Here is a 21,692-nt window from a genome sequence, read left to right on the forward strand (position 1 = left end):
ACCTCCTGCTCAGGTGCCTGGGGCTTCTCTCAGTTCCCTTTTTCATCAAAAGTCAAGTACATGCAAATCCACCTTAAGGGGAACCACCCAAACCACATATACACACAGACATTCACACACACACACACACACACACACACACACACACACACACCTTTCTCCCAGTTTGGATTCACGCACAGGAGTGACAAAGACAGCAACCCCTGCATTCCAGTGCGAGGCCCTGGGTGGAAAAGATGGGTAAGCTCCTTCCTTCAAGGAACTTTCCATCAAGACAAGACAGACACTGAACTAGCATAAACATAGAAATAAACAATATGGTTTGGTTTTTTATTTTATTTCCAGTAGTCACTAAGCATTATTTAAAACTAAAATTAAATAGAGTAAGGGGATAGGATAGGGGCTAATGTAGAGTGATAAAGAGGGAAGGCACCCTGGAAGTGACATTTGCAACAAAATGTTAAAGTGCTAAGTGCTAAGTACTCCTGCATTCCACAGTGAGGTGCTAGGTCACTGGCCCAGTTATCTCTGACTGCGTAATGACAGCAAGCACTTACCATCTCGCAGTTTCTGTGGCTGAGTTCAAGAGCAGCTTGTCTGGGTGGTTCTGCCTCGGGACCTCTCTTTTATACCCACTTATCAGACAAGTAAAGAGGCTCCCTGGGGCTGTGGTCTCTGGCGGCTGTGCTGAGGCTGGAGGATCTGCTTCCAAGATGAAGCGCTCTCTAAAAAGGGCTGATTGAGCATCCCCCCAGTGTGGCAGAGACCACAGTGGAAGCCATTGACCCCTTTTATGATTTAGCCACACAAATCACAAACTATGGTCTCTGCCATTTTTTTCACATGGACCAGCTCAGAGTCGTGATGGGAAGCGACAACACGAGGGTATGAACAACAGGATGTAAGGACGCTGGTCACCACCGTCATATACACAGAACTTGCAAAGGAAGGTTTTTCACCCTGAGCTTGACACTAACTGGAAGTTATTTAAAAAGTGAAAATTAAAGACAGAAGTCTGTTCACCCCATGGGTAAAGCAAGGGGTGAGGTTTTGACTCATAACTCAAACAGCAGAAGCAAAAGCATGGACTTGGGGGAAAGGGCTGTAAGGAGGAATGGCTGCATTTTTTGGTTTAGCATGGATGTGGGAGTTCCCTGTGAGCCAAGTGAAGGCGGTAGAATAACCAGTCTGGAGCCATTTGGGGAACTCTGCCCATGAAGGCAGCCTGCCTGTGCTTCTCCAGAGGACAGCCATCCGCCTTTGGAGCCTACAATCTTAGAATCATCCATCACTCCTCTCTTCTCTCATTCCATGACTCTGGCAAATTGAATTTTCAAAAGATGGCTGCAACGGTATCTCTTTGTGCTACATGTTCTTATGCAATGTGACCTTGCCACTCCATCAAGAAGTAGAGTCCAGGGGCTGCCCGGGTGGCTCAGTCAGTTGAGCATCTGACTCGATCTCAGCTCAGGTCTACGATCTCAGGGTTGTGAGTTCAGGCCCCACATTGGGCTCCATGTTGGGTGTAGAGCCTACTTAAAAAAAAAAAAATTTTTTTTTTTAATTAGAAGTAGAGTCCAGTTCTCCTCCCCTTGAATCTGGGATGGTGTTAGTGATTCCCTTATAACCAACAGAATGTGGTGGAAGTGAGGCAGCCTCCATCTGGCTCTGTCAGAACACATGCTCCCAGCCGCCATGTTGTGAGGAAGCCCAAGCCACACGGAGGTGACCCACTCAACAGTCCCAGCTGAGGCCAGATTTCAAGTATCCCAGCCCAGGTCCCAGGCATATGAGTGAAGGTACTCCTGATGTTTCCTGACCCCAGGACAGTAAAGTCACCTCCAGCCTGCTAAGTCTTCCAATCTGAAGCTCCAGAACATTGTGGAGTGGAAACCAGCTGTCCCATAGAATCTGTGAGCTGCTGAAGTGATTTTTTTTTTTTTTTTGCCACTAAGTTTGAGGTGGTTTGTTCGATAGCCTAGATATTGGAAATCTGACAAATCTGTTAGAAATTCTGGTTGGCTCTACCTTTGCGATATACCCAGTGTCTGAGCCGGGCTTGCCTCCCAGTCTGACCATCAGCAGCTTTCACTTGGATTACAGTAAGAGCCTCTGCCTGGTCTGCCTACTTCTGACCTTGCCCTCCATATAGTGGGACCCATAGAAGCAGACAGGTAGTCGCCCAGGGCTGGGGGAGGAGAAAATTGGGTAGATGTTGGTTAAGGGGCACAAAGTTTCAGTTCTGTAAGAGGAATAAGTTCTGGAGGATCGGTGTACAACAATGTGACTATAGTTAAGAGTATTGTACTGTGTACTTGAAATTTGTTGTCAGGGTAGATCTTGAGTCTTCACACACACACACACACACACACACACACACACACACACACACATAAAGAAAGCAAGAAAGAAAAAAGTAAAGTGGTAACTATCAGGTGATAGATATGTTGATTGGCCCGGTTGTGGTGAATATTTCATAATGTACATGTATATCAGATCATCAGTTTGTACATTTTAAATAACATGTAATATCTAATTTATCTTAGGGGGAGGGGAAAGAAGTCTGAAATCAAGGTGTTGGCACAGCCATGCTCCCTCCAGAAGCTCTAGGGGAGAATGCTTTCTTGCCTCTTCCAGCTTCCAGGGCTCTTGGCGTTTCCTGGCTGGGGCCACATCCCTCCAATGTCTGCCTGCGTGGTCACCCCGCCTATCCCTGTGTGTGTCTGTGTCTCAAGTTTCTCTCTCCTTTTTCTGAAGTTTTATACCATCCTGGTGGCTTTGAAGATGAAGGGAGGGGCCACGAACCAAGGAATGCAGCTCTAGAAGCTTGAAAAGACAAGAAAACAGATTCTCCCACTAGATCCTCTGAGGGAGCGTGGTCTTGCTGACACATTTCAACCCCATCAAGCAATTTGAACTTCTGACCTCGGGAGAACTATCAAAGAGTCCGTTACTGTTGTATAGCCACTGAATTTGTAGAGATCTGTGATGGTAACCATACTGCAAGGGGCAAGACCCCAATTCCCCCTCTAAGGGTCTTTCCGCTAAAAACAAAAGGAAGCGCAACTCAAATTGGCCTGAGCAACAAGGAAATCCCATCAAGACTGTACACAAGTTAGAATATTAGGCTGGGCTACTCTAACAGAAGTTCAGAACAAGAGCAGCTTAAAATAGAATTTCTTGCCTCACAGATCAATATAAGCAACCCACAGTCTCCAGAAGCGGAAAATCTTCACCAGCACATGAGGAAGGAGTGTGACCCAGCCCTAGATGAGGTGGGGGGGGGCAACAGACCAGCTTCCCTCTCCAGAGAAAGCTCACCCCAGGGGCTGGGCTTTCCCCTGTTAACACTGCATGATGTAATTAATGTGCAGAACCTCCCCATCCTGCCTGAGGTGTACATGCAGCCATTCCCATTCTACAGATGGAGAAATGGAGACCTCTGAGAAAGAAGGAGCCTGTCTGCTCAGCACACACAGGACCATCAGGCTCCAGATGGATAAGTGGGGTCAGAGGGGAGGGAGAGGACGGAGGTGGGGTTACACCAGCCAAGTGGACTGATAGCATCTCTGCCCATCAAGGGCGCCCCTTGAGGTGAGTGGACCTAGGGCAAGGAAGTGCAGTGATGGCTGGATGGTCCCACTGTGAGGGGGTACTGGCCACAGCCAACGCCATCCTTTGGGACCTGCCACACAGTAGGTGCTCAGGAACTAGTAGAGCAATCCAGTCCCATCAGCTAGATATAACATAAGGCCATGAGCCCAGGCTGACCCCAGCTATGCCCCATTCTTGCTGTGTGACCTAAGGGGAGTAGAACATCTCTGAGCAAAGGTCTTCTGATATGTCCAGTGGGGAGTGGGGATTCAGTTGTTCATTCATCAATTCAATAGATATGTATTGACAACCTACTATGTGTTAAGCTATGTTCCAGGTACCAGGGATATAGTGCTGAACAACAACAACAACAACAAAAAATCCCTTGCAATAAAAAGGAAGATCGCAGAATGGAAATCTTACCGAGCATGTTTTCAGACTAGAACCGAATTAAATTAGAAATCACAGAATGATATCTGGAAAATCCACAGGTATTTGGAAATTAAGTCACACCCACAGGTCAAAGAGGAAGTCAAAAATTAAAAATATTTTTAATTGGGGGCAGCTGGGTGGTTCAGTTGGTTGAGCCTCTGACTCTTGATTTCAGCTAAGGTCATGATCTCTGTGTTGTGAGATCCAGCCTCATGTCGGGTTCCATGCTGAGCATGGAGCCTGCTTAAGATTCTCTCTCTCCGGGGCACCTGGGTGGCTCAGTTTGTTAAGTATCTGCCTTCAGCACGGGTCATGATCTCAGGGTCCTGGGATCGAGCTCCACATCGGGCTCCCTGCTCAGTGGGTAGCCTGCTTCTCCCTCTCCCTCTCCCTCTCTCCCTCTTGTGCTCTCTGCCTCTCTCTCTCTGTCTCAAATAAATAAAATCTTTTTAAAAAAATATTCTCTGTCTCCTTCGCCCTCTGCCTTTGCCCCCCGCTCGTGTGTACTCGCTCTCTCTAAAGAAATATGTTTTTTAATTGAATGAAAGTGAAAGCGTTACATATCGAAATATGTGGGGTGCAGCCAAAGTCGTGCTAAGGAGGCAACATAGGACACTAAGTGCTTATGTTTAAGCAAGTGATCGAGTATATTGGAAAGTTGCTAAGAGTCCTTTTGTTGTTGTTTTCAAATAACACTCTTGGGAACATCTGTTTTTACATGACAATTCTCTACATGCATTACAGAATTGCCTACACATCCATTCAGTAACACAATTCACAACTAGCCAAATAAGGAACACTCATAAAAACATGTCTTTTCCCATGTGTCATTAACTACACCTCTCCATGAATTACAGAATTACAAAATGGTCAGCACATGCTTTGGCTGATATGATGCTCCTTCAGTTCTCCCTGAACAGTTAACACTTCCAAAGCCATCTTTTTACATATATCTATAAACATTTCCCTACATGCATTACAGAATGTATGCCCAACTCTTGTCCTGAAATCATTCTGTGTTCATAGACAAGATCTTAAAAATTCTCACCACAAAAAAAAAAAAATTGTAACTCTGCATGGATGTTAATTACACTTATTGTGGTGATCATTTTGCAATATAGACATGTGTGGAATCATTATGTTGTGCACCTGAAACTAATATAATGTCGTATGTCATTGACATCTCAATTTTTAAAAAAAGAAGAAAAAGGTGATCGGAAAAAGCCTGAGAATTGAAATAGATGGGGAGCGCCTGGGTGGTTCAGTCTGTTAAGCATCTGCCTTCGGCTCAGGTCATGATCCCAGGGTCCTGGGATGGAGCCCTGTGTTGGGCTCCCTGCTCGCAGTGGGGAGCCTGCTTCTCCCTCTGTCCCTCCCCCTTGCTCATGTTCTCTCTCTCTTTCTCTCTGTCTCTCTCACGTTCCTTTTCTCTCTCAAATAAATAAATAAAATCTTAAAAAAAAGAAGAAAGAAAGAAAGGAAGAAAGAAAGAAAGAGAAAGAAAGAAAGAAAGAAAGAAAGAAAGAAAGAAAGAAAGAAAGAAAGAAAGAAAGAAAGAAAGAAAGAAAGAAAGAACTAGACTGAAGGAGGTGGAGGAAGGCCATGGATAATATGTGGATATCTGGAGGAAGGCCATTCTGTGCTGCGCAAAGGCCCTGAGGACAGCAAGTTCCTGGTGTGTTTGAAAAACAGGAAGTGTCCCCTTCTACATGAGACTTTCTAAAACAACCGGCCCATACACTCCATTCATTATAATTCTCCTTAATAGCTATCACCATCTGACATTCCATATATCACTTCTTTATCCTGTCCATTGCCTGTCTTCCCCCCATTAGCAGCTCAGCTCCACTGCCTGGCACACAGTAGGTGTCCAATGGGTGTTTGTGGAATGAATGAGTGACTGTCCAGCCTGCCAAGCCCTGACTAAGGCCACCCACAAGACGAAGCTCCTCCAAGCTCACTTATCCCTCCAACACCAACCAGCCAACCTCAATGTAGGCAGCTGCCTTTCCCGGACAGCTCCCGGGCTAGATTAGAGGCACCGTCCTGTCTGCCCCATAGGCAGATTAAGGCCTTCCCCAGGGGCTTTCTAGACCTCGCTGACCTTGTTTTTCTCCTCCCCCTGAACTGAATTACCCAGAGCTTCCAATCTCCCATCCAGCAGACCGTGGCAAGCGCAGATGCCACCCAGAATTTCCTTCTCCGCCCCCGGGGCCCACTTGGGCCTCTGAGACTGTTCTGCTCACAGAATGTTAACACAGCCCCTGCCTGGGGGCAGGCCAGATGGGACCAGAGAGGATGGCGAGGGAAAGAAGAAGGTGGGGTGGGGAAGTTGTGAGCAGTGAACCAGGGTACGTGGGGGGGTGTGGGCAGGGGACACCGGAAAGTCTCCTTGTCAAATGACTGGTAGAGAAAAAACAGGAAGGTTGAGTGGCACAGGTGACCAAGGCCCAGCCCCTTCCTCCACCCCGGCACAGGCTGCCTGAAACCACCCTCACCCTAATATCATCTCCTCCAGTTCCCAACTCTGAGTATGGACAGGCCAGACTGAGGCAATGGAGTCCAGGGACCTCGGGACAAAATGGGCCACATCCCCCCAGCCACCCAGAATCACCCATGGCTTGGAGCCCTTCAGCCTCTACTGAAATGACTGGTCCCAGGAGTCTCTTGCTGTCTTGGTTGCCCTCTGTTAACCTGAAAAATAAAACAGCCAGTTATTTTACCAGCAACATGAGTGTTTTTGGGAATAGCAGAGAATTGCAATCAGGGACTTGAAGGCTGTAGCAAGGCTCTAGGCAAGTCCAGAGAACCAAGTTGAAAACCACTTTTTTATGAAGGAAAGAGGGAGTTGGGAGGGGCTGTTATAAACAAAAAGTCCACTGGAGGGGCAGCTGCACCCCAATGTTTATAGCAGCAATGTCCACGATAGCCAAACTATGGAAAGAGCCCAGATGTCCATTGACAGATGAATGGATAAAGAAGATGTGGTATATATACACAATGGAATATTACTCAGCCATCAAAAAATGAAATCTTCTCATTTGCAATGACATGGATGGAACTAGAGGGTATTATGCTAAGCGAAATAAGTCAATCAGAGAAAGACAATTATCATCTGATCTCACTGGGATATACAGAATTTAAGAAACAAGGCAGAGGATCATAGGGAAAGAGAGGGAAAAATGAAACAAGAGGGGTGGAACAAGATGGCGGAGGAGTAGGAGACCTGGATTTCGTCTGGTCTCAGGAATTCAGCTGAATAGGGATCAAACCATTCTGAACACCTACGAACTCAACAGGAGATCGAAGAAGAGAGTAGCAACAATTCTCTGAACAGAGAAGCGACCACTTACTAGAAGGTAGGACATGCGGAGAAGTGAATCCGAGGCGATATTCGGGAGGATAGACGGCGGGGGAGGGGCCTCCGTCGGCCGCTTCTGGCAAGTGCTAGAGCCACGGAGCACAAAATCGGAACTGTTATAAGTCGGCTCCGCTGAGGGACGTTGCTCCAGTGGCTAAGCAGGGGGTGGAACTCTCGTGGGACAGTGTGGTCTCAGGACCCTCAGGGTCACAGAAAGACCGGGGGTGCCTGAGTGCACCAGAGCTCCCAGGGATCGGAGCGGGGAAGCCGGCTGTAGAGACGGAGCCGAGGCGCGGGCTCTCAGCTCGGGGTTGCCATAAACTGTGATCCGCGGCCCAGTCGGGCCACTGCTCCTCCAGCAGGGACCCAACAAGCAGCAGAGCTGGGGAGACTCCCCTTCCTCCCCGGGGAGGAGCAGCGCGGGAGCGCACCGCAGGGATCTGCTGGGTTTGGAGACTCCACACAAGGTCGGGTGCCAGAGGTAGAAACGCTCGTTCACAGGCCAGGTGAGCGCTGAGTGCGTCCGGAGACCAGGGACACGGGAGTGACTGGCGGCTTTTCTCTGGGGGCGCACTGAGGAGCGGGGCCCCGAGTTCTTGGCTCCTCCGGGCAGAGAGTGGGAGGCCACCATTTTCACCCTGGTCCTCCAAAGCTGTACCGAGAGCTTGCAGGGAACAAAAGCTCCTGAGAGCAAACCCAAGCAGCTTCCTTGACTGACAAGGGCGGGGCAATTCTGCCTCCAGCAAAAGACATTTGGGAACCACGGCAACAGGCCCCTCCCCCAGAAGATCAGCAAGAACAGCCAGCAAGCCGAGACCAAGTTTACCGATCAAGGAGAACGGGAGAACTCCAGCGCTAGGGGAATACTGCACATAGAATTCATGGCTTTTTTACCATGATTCATTAGTTTTTCAAAGTTAATTTTTTTAACTGTTTTTTGTTGTTTTTTTTTTTAATTTTTCTTTTTCCCTTTTTCAACCAACATCTTATCAATCCCTTTTCAAAAAACATTTTTTATTTTTCCTTTTTAGAGTCATATTTTATCCCTTCATAGTAGCCTTATTTTTGGCATATATATATAAGTTCTTCTCTCTTTAAAATTTTGATATACAGTTTCTTCTAACAGATCAAAATATACCCTAAATCACTAGTGTATGGCTTTGTTCTAGTCTCCTGCCTGATCACAGTCTCTCCCTTTTTTTTTCTTTTTTCTTTTTTTTAAATCTTCTTCTTTCTTCTTTCAAACAACTTCTTATCAATTCCGTTCATAAAACCTTTTATAAGTTTCATCTTTACAGTCATCTTCCATCCCTTCATTGTATGAACCCTTATTTTGTACATATATGTCTTTCTTCCTTTAAAATTTTAGGAGGCACTTTCTTCTAACAGACCAAAATACACCCAAAATCTAGTGTGTGGCACTGATCTATGCACTAGCCTGATCATATTTGATCATATTCTGTTTTTTGTTTTGTTTTGTTCTGTTTTTGTTTGTTTTTATCTTTTTCTTTTTCTTTTTTTTCTCTTTCTTTTTTCTTTCTTTCCCTTTCTTTTCCCCTGGTTTCAGGTCTTTTCTGATTTCTATAGAGTATATTTGCTGGGGACATTGTTAACCTGTTATCATTTTGTTCTCTCATTTGTCTGTTCTCCTCTGGACAAAATGACAAGACGAAAAAAATCACCTCAGCAAAAAGAACAAGAGGTAGTACCGTCAGCCAGGGACCTACTCAATACGGACATTAGTATGATGTCGGACCTAGAGTTCAGAATCATGACTTTAAAGATACTAGCTGGGCTTGAAAAAAGCATGGAAGTTATTAGAGAAACACTTTCTGGAGAAATAAAAGAACTAAAATCTAACCAAGTCGAAATCAAAAAGGCTATTGATGAGGTGCAATAAAAAATGAGGGCACTAACTACTAGGATAAATGAGGCAGAAGAGAGAATCAGCGATATAGAAGACCAAATGATAGAAAATAAAGAGGCTGAGAAAAGAGAGAGAAACAACTACTGGATCACGAGGGCAGAATTCGAGAGATAAGTGATACGATAAGACGAAACAACATTAGAATAATTGGGATCCCAGAAGAAGAAGAAAGAGAGAGGGGGGCAGAAGGAATATTGGAGCAAATTATAGCAGAGAACTTCCCTAATGTGGGGAAGGAAACAGGCATCAAAATCCAAGAGGCACAGAGAACCCCTCTCAAAATCAATAAAAATAGGTCAACACCCCGACATCTAATAGTAAAACTTACGAGTCTCAGAGACAAAGAGAAAATCCTGAAAGCAGCTCGGGAGAAGAGATATGTAACCTACAATGGTAGAAACATTAGATTGGCAACAGACCTATCCACAGAGACCTGGCAGGCCAGAAAGGACTGGCATGATATCTTTAGAGCACTAAATAAGAAAAATATGCAGCCAAGAATACTATATCCAGCAAGGCTGTCATTGAAAATAGAAGGAGAGGTAAAAAGCTTCCAGGACAAACAAAAACTAAAGGAATTTGCAAACACAAAACCAGCCCTAAAAGAAATATTGAAAGGGGTCCTCTAAGCAAAGAGAGAGCCTAAAAGCAGCATAGATCAAAACAAGATCAGAAAGGAACACAGACAACATACAGTCACAGTCACCTTACAGGCAATACAATGGCACTAAATTCATATCTTTCAATAGTTACCCTGAATGTAAATGGGCTAAATGCCCCAATCAAAAGACACAGGCTATCAGATTGGATTAAAAAACAAGACGCATCAGTATGCTGTCTGCAAGAGACTTATTTTAGACCCAAAGACACCCCCACATTGAAAGTGAGGGGGTGCAAAACCATTTACCATGCTAATGGACACCAAAAGAAAGCTGGGGTAGCAATTCTTATATCAGAAAAATTAGATTTTAAAACAAAGACTGTAATAAGAGATGAAGAAGGACACTATATCTTACTTAAAGCGTCTATCCAACAAGAAGATCTAACAATTGTAAATATCTATGCCCCTAACATGGGAGCAGCCACTTTTATAAGGCAATTAATAACAAGAGCGAAGAAACACATTGACAACAATACAATAATAGTGGGGACTTTAACACCCCCCTAACTGAAATGGACAGATCATCTAAGCAAAAGATCAACAAGGAAATAAAGACTTTAAATGAAACACTGAACCAAATGGACTTCACAGACATATTCAGAACATTCCATCCCAAAGCAACGGAATACACATTCTTCTCTAGTGCCCATGGAACATGCTCCAGAATTGATCACATCCTAGGTCACAGATCAGGTCTCAGCCGATACCAAAAGATTGGGATTATTCCTTGCATATTTTCAGACCACAGTGCTTTGAAACTAGAACTCAATCACAAGAGGAAAGTCAGAAAGAACTCAAATACATGGAGGCTAAAGAGCATCCTACTGAAGAATGAATGGGTCAACCAGGAAATTAAAGAAGAATTTAAAAAATTCATGGAAACCAATGAAAATGAAAACACAACTGTTCAAAATCTTTGGGATACAGCAAAGGCAGTCCTGAGAGGAAAGTATGTAGCAATACAAGCCTTTCTCAAGACACAAGAAAGGTCTCAAATACACAACCTAACCCTATACCTAAAGGAGGTGGAGAAAGAACAGCAAATAAAGCCTAAACCCAGCAGGAGAAGAGAAATCATAAAGATCAGAGCAGAAATCAATGAAATAGAAACCAAAAGAACAGTAGAACAGATCAACGAAACTAGGAGCTGGTTCTTTGAAAGAATTAACAAGATTGATAAACCCCCGGCCAGACTTATCAAAAAGAAAAGAGAAAGGACCCAAATCAACAAAATCATGAATGAAAGAGGAGAGATCACAACCAACACCAAAGAAATACAAACAATTATAAGAACATATTATGAGCAACTCTATGCCAGCAAATTAGATAACCTGGAAGAAATGGGTACATTCCTAGAGATGTATCAACTACCAAAACTGAACCAGGAAGAAATAGAAAACCTGAACAGACCTATAACCACTAAGGAAATTAGAGCAGTCATCAAAAATCTCCCAAGAAACAAAAGCCCAGGGCCAGATGGCTTCCCAGGGGAATTCTATCAGACATTTAAAGAAGAATTAATACCTATTCTCCTGAAACTGTTCCAAAAAATAGAAATGGAAGGAAAACTTCCAAACTCATTTTATGAGGCCACCATTACCTTGATCCCCAAACCAGACAAAGACCCCATCAAAAAGGAGATTTACAGACCAATATCCTTGATGAACATGGATGCAAAAATTCTCACCAAAGTACTAGCCAATAGGATCCAACAGTACATTAAAAGGATTATTCACCACGACCAAGTGGGATTTACCCCTTGGCTGCAAGGCTGGTTCAACATCCGCAAATCAATCAACGTGATACAATACATTAACAAAAGAAAGAACAAGAGTCATATGATCCTCTCAATAGATGCAGAAAAAGCATTTGACAAAGTACAGCATCCTTTCTTGATCAAAACTCTTCAGAGTATAGGGATAGAGGGTACATACCTCAATATCATAAAAGCCATCTATGAAAAACCTACAGCGAATATCATTCTCAATGGGGAAAAGCTGAGAGTTTTCCCCCTAAGGTCAGGAACGCGGCAGGGATGTCCACTCTCACCACTGCTATTCAACATAGTATTAGAAGTCCTAGCCACCGCAATCAGACACCAAAAAGAAATCAAAGGCATCCAAATCGGCAAAGAAGAAGTCAAACTCTCACTCTTTGCAAATGATATGATACTGTTTGTGGAAAACCCAAAAGACTCTACCCCAAAACTGCTAGAACTCATACAGGAATTCAGTAAAGTAGCAGGATATAAAATCAATGCACAGAAATCAGGGGCATTCCTATACACCACCAACAAGACAGAAGAGAGACAAATCAAGGAGTCGATCCCATTTACAATTGCACCCAAAACCATAAGATACCTAGGAATAAATTTAACCAAAGAGGCAAAGGATCTGTACTCAGAAAACTATAAAATACTCATGAAAGAAATTGAAGAAGACACAAAGAATTGGAAAAACATTCCATGCTCATGGATTGGAAGAACAAACATTGTGAAGATGTCAATGCTACCTAGAGCAATCTACACATTCAATGCAATCCTCATCAAAATACCATCCACTTTTTTCAAAGAAATGGAACAAATAATCCTAAAATTTGTATGGAACCAGAAGAGACCCCGAATAGCCAGAGGAATGTTGAAAAAGAAAAGCAAAGCTGGCGGCATCACAATTCCAGACTTCCAGCTATATTATAAAGCTGTCGTCATCAAGACAGTATGGTACTGCAACAAAAACAGACACATAGATCAATGGAACAGAATAGAGAGCCCAGAAATGGACCCTCCACTCTATGGTCAACTAATCTTTGACAAAGAAGGAAAGAATGTCCAATGGAATAAAGACAGTCTCTTCAACAAATGGTGTTGGGAAAATTGGACAGCCACATGCAGAAGAATGAAACTGGACCATTTCCTTACACCACACACAAAAATAGACTCAAAATGGTTGAAAGACCTAAACGTGAGACAAGAGTCCATCAAAATCCTAAAGGAGAACACAGGTAGCAACCTCTTCGACCTCAGCCGCAGCAACTTCTTCCTAGAAACATCACCAAAGGCAAGGGAAGCAAGGGCAAAAATGAACTCTTGGGATTTCATCAAGATAAAAAGCTTTTGCACAGCAAAAGAAACAGTCCACAAAACCAAAAGACAACCGACAGAATGGGAGAAAAGATTTGCAAATGACATATCAGATAAAGGGCTAGTATCCAAAATCTATAAAGAACTTATCCAACTCAACACCCAAAGAACAAATAATCCAATCAAGAAATGGGCAGAAGACATGAACAGACATTTTTCCAAAGAAGACATCCAAATGGCCAACAGACACATGAAAAAGTGCTCAACATCGCTCAGCATCAGGGAAATCCAAATCAAAACCTCAATGAGATATCACCTCACACCAGTCAGAATGGCTAGAATTAACAAGTCAGGAAATGACAGATGTTGGCGGGGATGCGGAGAAAGGGGAACCCTCCTACACTGTTGGTGGGAATGCAAGCTGGTGCAACCACTCTGGAAACAGTATGGAGGTTCCTCAAACAGTTGAAAATAGAGCTACCATACGATCCAGCAATTGCACTACTGGGTATTTACCCCAAAGATACAAATGTAGGGATCCGAAGGGGTATGTGCACCCCAATGTTTATAGCAGCAATGTCCACAATAGCCAAACTGTGGAAAGAGCCAAGATGTCCATCAACAGATGAGTGGATAAAGAAGATGTGGTGTATATATACACAATGGAATATTATGCAGCCATCAAAAGGAATGAGATCTTGCCATTTGCAACGACGTGGATGGAACTGGAGGGTGTTATGCTGAGTGAAATAAGTCAATCAGAGAAAGACATGTATCATATGACCTCGCTGATATGAGGAATTTTTAACCTCGGGAAACAAACTGAGGGTTGCTGGAGTGGTGGGGGGTGGAAGGGATGGGGTGGCTGGGTGACAGACATTGGGGAGGGTATGTGCTATGGTGAACGCTGTGAATTGTGCAAGACTGTTGAATCACAGATCAGTACTTCTGAAACAAATAATGCAATATATGTTAAGAAAAAAAAAGAAGAAGATAGCAGGAGGGGAAGAATGAAGGGGAGTAAGTCGGAGGCGGAGACGAACCGTGAGAGACGATGGACTCTGAAAAACAAACTGAGGGTTCTAGAGGGGAGGGGGTTGCGGGGATGGGTTAACCTGGTGATGGGTACTAAAGAGGGCACGTTCTGCGTGGAGCACTGGGTGTTATGCACAAACAATGAATCATGGAACACTACATCAAAAACTAATGATGTATGGTGATTAACATAACAATAAAAAATTTTTTTAAAAAATGAAACAAGACGAAGACTGAGAGGGAGACAAACCGAAAGAGACTCTTAATCTCAGGAAACAAACTGAGGGTTGCTGAAGGGGAGGGGGTTGGGGGGATGCGGCGGCTGATGATGGACACTGGGGAGGGTATTGTTGTGGTGAGTGCTGTGTGTTGTGTAAGACTGGTGAATCACAGACCTGTACCCCTGAAACAAATAATACATTATATGTTAATTTAAAAAAAGGAAGAAGAAATTTAAAAAAATAAGTCCACTGGAATGAAGTGGGAGTTCCAAGTAGTAGTGGCTTCTCAGTGGCTGAGTTGTGACTGTGTCTCCCTGTCTGGGCTGTTGCCTCCAAGGAGAAAATCTTTCGCGCTCCTGCTGGGGTGGTAAAGCCCAGAATGCAAAGTATCTCTTTTCCCTTATGGTCTGCAATTGACCGAGGATGGTAAGGCATGAGAGCTCCCCCTGCTGGCCACCTCACTCCATTTTAAATGAGGCTTCCTTATTCAGCCTCGTACCTTCTAGTTAGAGAGTGAAACCTGGACAAGAGTAATAATAACAGGCATGTATTGGGTGCCAACTACATGCCAGGCAGTGAGCGCTTTTCATGCAACCACCTAAATGACTCCTCCAAACCCCTCCATTTATTCATTCATTGACTCGATAAGTGCTTACAAAGCACTTACTGTGTGCCATTTCCTTTCTAGCTGCAGGAATACGGCAGTGAAGAAGACAAAATTCCCTGCTCCATGGAGCTGCCATTCAAGAGGAGAGACCAACAGTAAACAAGATGAGCCAAAGGGATCTCAGATTAGATGGCACTAGTATTACTGATCCCATTTTACAGATGAGTAAACTGAGTTTCTTAATTGGGGAAGTCGCTTCCCAGAGTCATGCAGAGACAGTGAGCTGGGATCATAATTTGCCTCCCTGGGTCTCCTCCCAGCTCTGACCTCTGGGTAAGCAGATGAAGCACAGAGAAAGGGAGGGGGAAGAGAGACATCCAGAACAAGGCAGGGCTGCCTGGTACAGCTGTGCAGATCATGCACTGCACAATTCCAGGAGTGCCATTCAGAAAGACTACAATGTGAATGCTGCCCCCTGGAGTTAGAAAGAGCACAAGAATCACAAATCTATGTCATGGTCTGGGGTCAGGTTCCAAGTAAGCCCTGGAAAGAAAGTCTCATTCACCATTGGTCCATTCTCTACAGTGTGTTTTTTCCGTTTAATAATATCTTGTGGCCACTTCTCCGTGTCAGCACATGAAAATCTAGCTCAGCAATTCTCCCAAGGATGGTCCCCAGACCAGCAAGATGACCATCACCTGGAAACTTGTTAGAAATGCAGGTTGGGTCCAGTTTTTATTCCATATGAAATGGGGATCCAGGGGCTTTCAGGCTGGGTCCAGTTTTTATTCCATATGAAATGGGGATCCAGGGGGGCAGTTAGCCAAGGTATGACATGATCTAATTTCCTTTCTGACAGGTGCACCCAACTGCGCCAAGCACCCATTGGCCAAGCACCCATTGAACGGCTTCTCTTTGTGTTCCCATGCAGATTTCCAGAGAGTAACAAATTAGCACACCATTCGTTACAGTTGAATATTGAGGCCAAGAAGTATCTGGCAGTACTAAACAATGTACTATACTCTTAAATTTGCATATACGTAAGCCCTAACAAGTGTGAAATGTAATACCAGTTCTTTACAGTGGCAATTAGAGGGATAGTAGAATTGCCTTTTATTTTATTTTTACAAAAGTACTCAAAGGGATTTAAAATTTCAGCTTTAGGGTAGCCTGGGTGGCTCAGTAGGTTGAGCATCTGCCTCCAGCTCAGGTCACGATCCAGGGTTCCTGGGATCCAGCCCCAGTAGGGCTCCCTCCTTGGCGGGGAGTCAGCTTCTCCCTCTCCCTCTGCCCCTCACCCTGCTTGTGCTCCTCTCTCTCTCTCTCTCTCTGAGATAAATAAATAAAATCTTTAAAAATAAAATAAGGGATGCCTGGGTGGCTCAGTACGTTAAGCGTCTGCCTTTGGCTCAGGTCATGATCCCAGGGTCCTGGGATCGAGTCCCACATGGGGCTCCTTGCTCAGCAGGGAGCCTGCTTCTCCCACCTGCTGCTCTCCCTGCTTGTGCTCTCTCTCTGACAAATAAATAAATAAAATCTTTAAAAATAAAATAAATTAAAAATAAAAATAAAATAAAATTTTCAGCTTTAGTTTTATTTATAACTTTGATTATTTAAATAAAATTTGATCAATTAAAATATTTATTTTGAATAATTGCATTTAAACTTTTGATGTTCACTAATTATATCATCAGTACTGTGCAGGGGTTTTTTTTCTTTCTTTTTTTTTTTTAAGATTTTATTTATTTATCTGACAGAGAGAGACACAGCGAGAGAGGGAACATAAGCAGGGGGAGTGGAGAGGGAGAAGCAGACTCCCTGCTGAGCAGGGAGCCCGATGCAGGGCTTGATCCCAGGACCCCGGGATCATGACCTGAGCCGAAGGCAGACGCTTAACGACTGAGCCACCCAGGCGCCCCAGGGGTTTTTTTTCTTAAAAAACAAATTTGAATGTCTTATTTTTTTTTATTATGTTCAATTAGCCAACATATAGTATATCATTAGTTTTTGACGTAGTGTTTGATTCATTAGTTGAAATTCAAATGTTTTAAAAGAAAAACGGTTTTTTGGAAATAAGCTATGAAAAATAATTTTCGGGGCACCTGGGTGGCTCAGTCGTTAGGTGTCTGTCTTTGGCTCGGGTCATGATCCCAGGGTCCTGAGATCCAGCCCTGCTTTGGGCTCCCTGCTCAGCGGGAAGTCGCTTCTCCCTCTCCCTCTGCCCCTGCTTGTGTTCCCTCTCTTCGTTCTCTCTCTCTGTCAAATAAAATCTTTTTTAAAAATAATAATAATAATAATTTTCATTTGTGTCCAGGGAGGGTGGGAAAAGGCCCCTGGCCGACCTTGTCCCCATCCCCCGCCCAGACTATTTCCAGAAGCAGGGAGATCCCTTTCTGGGGTCCACCTGATCCGGAGAGGGGACCCCGGCACCTATGCGGTCTCCTCCTGACCGCCAGGTGGCGCCAGAGTCGTTCATCTCCCTGATCCCGGCAGCAGCCTGCGTGACCCGGAAGCCGTGGCTGGCGAAGGGGGAGTGCTTCCGGGTGGGAGCGAGGTGACCCGAGTCGCTGCTGCGGGAGTCTGCGGCGACTGCAGCCATGGGGGCGCATCTTGCCCGGCGCTATGTGAGCGATCCATCGGGGGAGCCCGACCCCCAGCGGATGCCCACCTTCCCCCCCGACTACGGCTTCCCGGGGCGCAAGGAGCGCGGTGAGGCCCAGTGCGCACGCGCGGCCCGCGGGAGTGGGACGCGGACGCTGGCACCCCTGAATCCCGGGGTCCCCAGGGTTGGGCGCGGGCTCCCAGCGCTGTATCTGCGCTCAGCCTTGACCCCGGCCTGGAAGAGTCCAGAGGACACGCGTGAGCCTGGCTGAGTGTGGAGGCATTCCAGGCAGAAGTCACAGTTGGAACAGAAAGCCCAGGGGCAAGAGTGGCAGTCTGGGGCTGAGAGGCGGTCGGAGCCGGGCTTGGTCCTGGAGGCAGTGGGGAGCCAGCGCAGGGTTTATCACGGAAGGGACGTGTCCGTTGTTTCTCTGTCCAGGTAGCACTGCTGTTTGGGGTGTAAACAAAACAGGAGGGGCCCCCTCACGTCGCACATGCTGTCCTGCTCCTTGCTCTTTTTATGTAGTAATATCACAGGCGTATCGAGAGCCAGCCTGGCCAAGTCTCAGTTGGGCACCGCGCATTCAGCAGGCACTGGCTAAAGGGAATTCCAGCCCGGTGGGAAAGACAGCGGAACCAGGCATATCTCGGGGGCGGCACCTGGGGGTGTCAAGGCAGGCTTCCAGGAGGCGGTGGCTGTAAGCAAGATCTGAGAGGGGTAGTAGGAGTTGGCCAGATAAGATACAAGAAGAGGGGAAAGTCAGTGCTTCCAAGCAGAGAGACGTGGCCAGAGTTGCCTAGTGAGAAGGTGCTGGCTGCTGGGTGGGCAGCGACTGGGAGACCTCTAAGCGGGTGGTGTGCAGAGAGAACGTTAGGAGGTGGACTCCGCTCCAGTGTCCCAAATCCTGATGGTCCTGCAGCCCCACGTGAACCTGCGTCCCATCAGTCCCCCACCTCCTTATGTGAATCCTTACCTTCACCCAGGTCTCTGCTCCTCTTGCTAGCTGGGCTAAACCAAAACTGGGCTCAAACTGGGCTCTCCTTGGCATCTATCCCTGTGCAGCCGGACATCACAGGAGAACACCCAACCTGGCCGACTGCTCTCCCCATGACTCCCCTCGCTGACCCTTCATGCTGCTGGTTTTCCTGCTACCTTCCCTGGCACTTGGCTCGCTCTCGTGCCTTCCTAGACAGTCCCACACCTTCTCCCTCAGACTGCAGCACCTCCCTCCAGCCAGTCACTTACACCCTTATTAAGAAAATAGAAGCAACCAAAAGCGCTCAGCTGGGCTTCCTGCATCCTTGCGACATGGCCTTCTCTCCTGTTACCCCGGACAGTCTGCTCCTGCTCTAGCCAAGCCCCCGCTCCAGAAGAACCCTTTTGTGCCACCTGTCACATCCCCTCGCCTACTGGCTGCCCCAACCCTTCTCCTTGCGCAACACTGGTTTTCCCATCAACATGCAAACACGGTTATTTCTACTGTTTCAAAATCCCCTCCAGCTGTCTCCCCACCACTTCACAGAAGGGGCTCCTGTCCAGCTTCCCGCCCACCCCCACTCTGTCTATATCCCTCAACCCCCTTGTCAGTTCTCAGTTCTCACTAACCTGCTGCAGTTGGCTTCGAAGTTGATCGCTACCACTTCCTGGAAACCTGGTGCCCAGGCCCCCGCACACCCACCCACCTCACTGATGCACCCTCCTGATTCCTCCCCACTTTCCTGTCTTGTAAATGTTGAGGTGCCTTGCTGCTTGGGCCTTCTGTCTCCATTCCCACCCATCCCTGGGGGTCACTGCTAGTCCCCTGGTTTCAAGTGCCTTATGATGCTCCCAAGTTTTTTATCTCCAGCTGGGCCTGGACCCTCCACTCCAGACTCGTGGGCATCTCCCCCTCAGCGGGTCCAAAACAGAGTTCCTGACATCCCCACCAAGCTCACCCACATGCTTGGGCCGAGATCCCTGGGGCATCCTGAACCTCTCTTCTCACCTGAAGGCCTTTGCACCTGCTGTCCCACCATTGGGAATGCGCTTCCCCCCCAGGTGTGACTCACTCCCCCACCTTCAGATGCCTTTCTGAGGGACGCCTGCATCTAAGGCTGTGACCCACGCCCCAACACTGCCTCTCTCTCCCTTGCTTTACTTTTCTCCCTAATACTGATCATTGCCAGACATTCTGTGATAACCTAGTTCCACCTGTTTGTTGTGTCTGCCTTCAAGGGCAGGCACCTTTGTCTGATGGCATGTTCCCTGCTGTATCTCCAACACCTAGCACACAGTAGGTGCTGTGTAAATCCTGGCTCATGCCAGGGCCCCTGGTGCTGGTTGCGCAGTACTGCTGTGGAAGCCAGCAGGGGGCTGCAGGTGGATACCCCGGCCTGGGGCTCAGATGAAGTGAGGGTGGCGGGGGGGAACCAAGTTGGGGCTCATCCACCTGTGGAGTGGCGATCAAAGCCACGGATGAGAGTGAGCAGAGAGCTCCTAGCAAGAACCACTGGAAGCCACCATTTAATGTTTGGGTGGCCAGAGAGTGGTCCCCAGGGAGCTGTGGGAAAAAGAACATTTGAGAAAGAAGCAGGCAGGAAGGTGAGGAAGCATGTTGTCCTGGCGTCTTGGGAGGCCCTGGTGAGAGCCATGTGTGGGCAGTGCTGGGGTGGAGAGTGGGGGCTGGAGACAGAGAAACGGGACTGGGAAGCAGAGGGGAGGGAAGCCAGCCAGGGGAAGGTGCAAGATCACTACGGACACCTTTTGGTGCTGATGGGAAGGAACTGGGATCAAGATGTCGAGGGGAGTGGGGGCTGCAGATGCATGATGGCTGGGTCTTGGGCGCCCTTGCCGGGCTGAGAGCAGGTGGGTGCAGGCTGGGGTAGGTGTCCAGGGTGATTTCACCCGTGTGCCAGGCAGGCATGGCACCAGGACCAGGAGCCAGTTCAGCTCTCTCTGAGGCACACGTATTCACTCAGGCGATGCTCACTATTGACCCTGGAGCTGGGGACCATCACTCCGCTTCTTAGCAAAGGAAGTGGAGGTGGCCGGCGGGGCAGAGCTGGGATCCAGGTGCCCTGGGCAGCGCGCCCGACCCTGGCTTGTGGCCGGCAGGGGGACGCACTGGGAGAAAGTGGTTTCTGAGTGTGGGCTCTGCAGGGTGGGGCTGTCTGGAGAGTGAGCCTGGGGGAGGGAGACCCAGGGAAGGGGAGGCACCCTGCGGTGATGGGGCGAGGGGGACCCTTCCCCTGCCTGGGCCTCCGTGTCCGGAGTGTGGTCTTTGTGCAGCTTAGAAAAAGACACTGCCAGAAGGTGGCCGTAAGCCAGGTGCCACATCCCAATGGGTACGCCCCTGAACCGTGGCTCCCGGGAATCAGGTGTGAGGGTGGGGGACGGGTCTCTGGCAGTCAGACCCTAACAAGCCCCCCACCCCTCGCAGAGATGGTGGCCACACAGCAGCAGATGAACGACGCACAGCTGGTGCTGCAGCAGCGAGACTACTGCGCCCACTACCTCATCCGGCTGCTCAAGTGCAAGCGCGACAGCTTCCCCAACTTCCTGGGCTGCAAGCACGAGCAGCACGACTGGGAGTACTGCGAGCACCTCGAGTGAGCCCCAGACCCGCCCCCGCACCCCCAGCCCTGGCCTGGCACCCCGCAGGACACTGCCCCGGAGACGAGGGATGGTCAGCCAGGCCCCAGCTTGCTTGAAAGAGGAGTCTCAGGGAGCCCGCGGGATGGGCCAGGCGGCGTGGAGGCCCCCTGGAGGAATGGCCAGGCCCGGCTTCTGCCCCGGGCTCACTGGGGTCAGCCAGCTAGCACCGGCTCAGGCACACCCCACACTTGAGCCAGGCACACAGGTCTTTCCCAGTCACAGGCTTCCCAGAGAGCTGTGGGGCACCCACTCCTGTACCTTCGGCTCCCTGGGGCTTGGGAGGGCCTGGCCGTGGAGCCTGACGCCCGTTCCCGTGCTCTGCCCACAGCTACGTGATGCGCATGAAGGAGTTTGAGCGGGAACGTCGGCTGCTCCAGCGGAAGAAGCGGCGGGAGCAGAGGGAGGCGGATGTGGCCAGAGGCCAGGGGCCCGGCAAGGTGGCCCCCGAGGTCGCCCTGTAGTGGATCCGCCCCCACCCTGTGGACCAGTTGAGAAATAAAAGCCTCCAGGCCCCTCAGCCGGAACCGTGCCTCTCTCTGT

At 47.6% G+C, this 21,692-nt stretch overlaps 1 protein-coding gene across 1 annotated transcript; it reads left to right on the plus strand.

Annotated features, from left to right (window-relative positions):
- Positions 1–17,437: 17,437 nt before the first annotated feature.
- On the plus strand, positions 17,438–21,676 carry NDUFB7 (NADH:ubiquinone oxidoreductase subunit B7). Its single transcript, XM_028088729.1, has 3 exons — positions 17,438–17,626; positions 20,938–21,106; positions 21,481–21,676. The coding sequence occupies exons 1-3, from the start codon at positions 17,515–17,517 to the stop codon at positions 21,611–21,613; spliced, it is 414 nt and encodes a 137-aa protein (XP_027944530.1). The 5' UTR covers positions 17,438–17,514; the 3' UTR covers positions 21,614–21,676.
- Positions 21,677–21,692: the final 16 nt, after the last annotated feature.

The sequence above is a fragment of the Eumetopias jubatus genome, unplaced genomic scaffold (genome assembly GCF_037043125.1).
Source record: "Eumetopias jubatus isolate StellerSeaLion01/CBP00866 unplaced genomic scaffold, mEumJub1_p1.0 scaffold_1, whole genome shotgun sequence".
Taxonomy (NCBI): domain Eukaryota; kingdom Metazoa; phylum Chordata; class Mammalia; order Carnivora; family Otariidae; genus Eumetopias; species Eumetopias jubatus.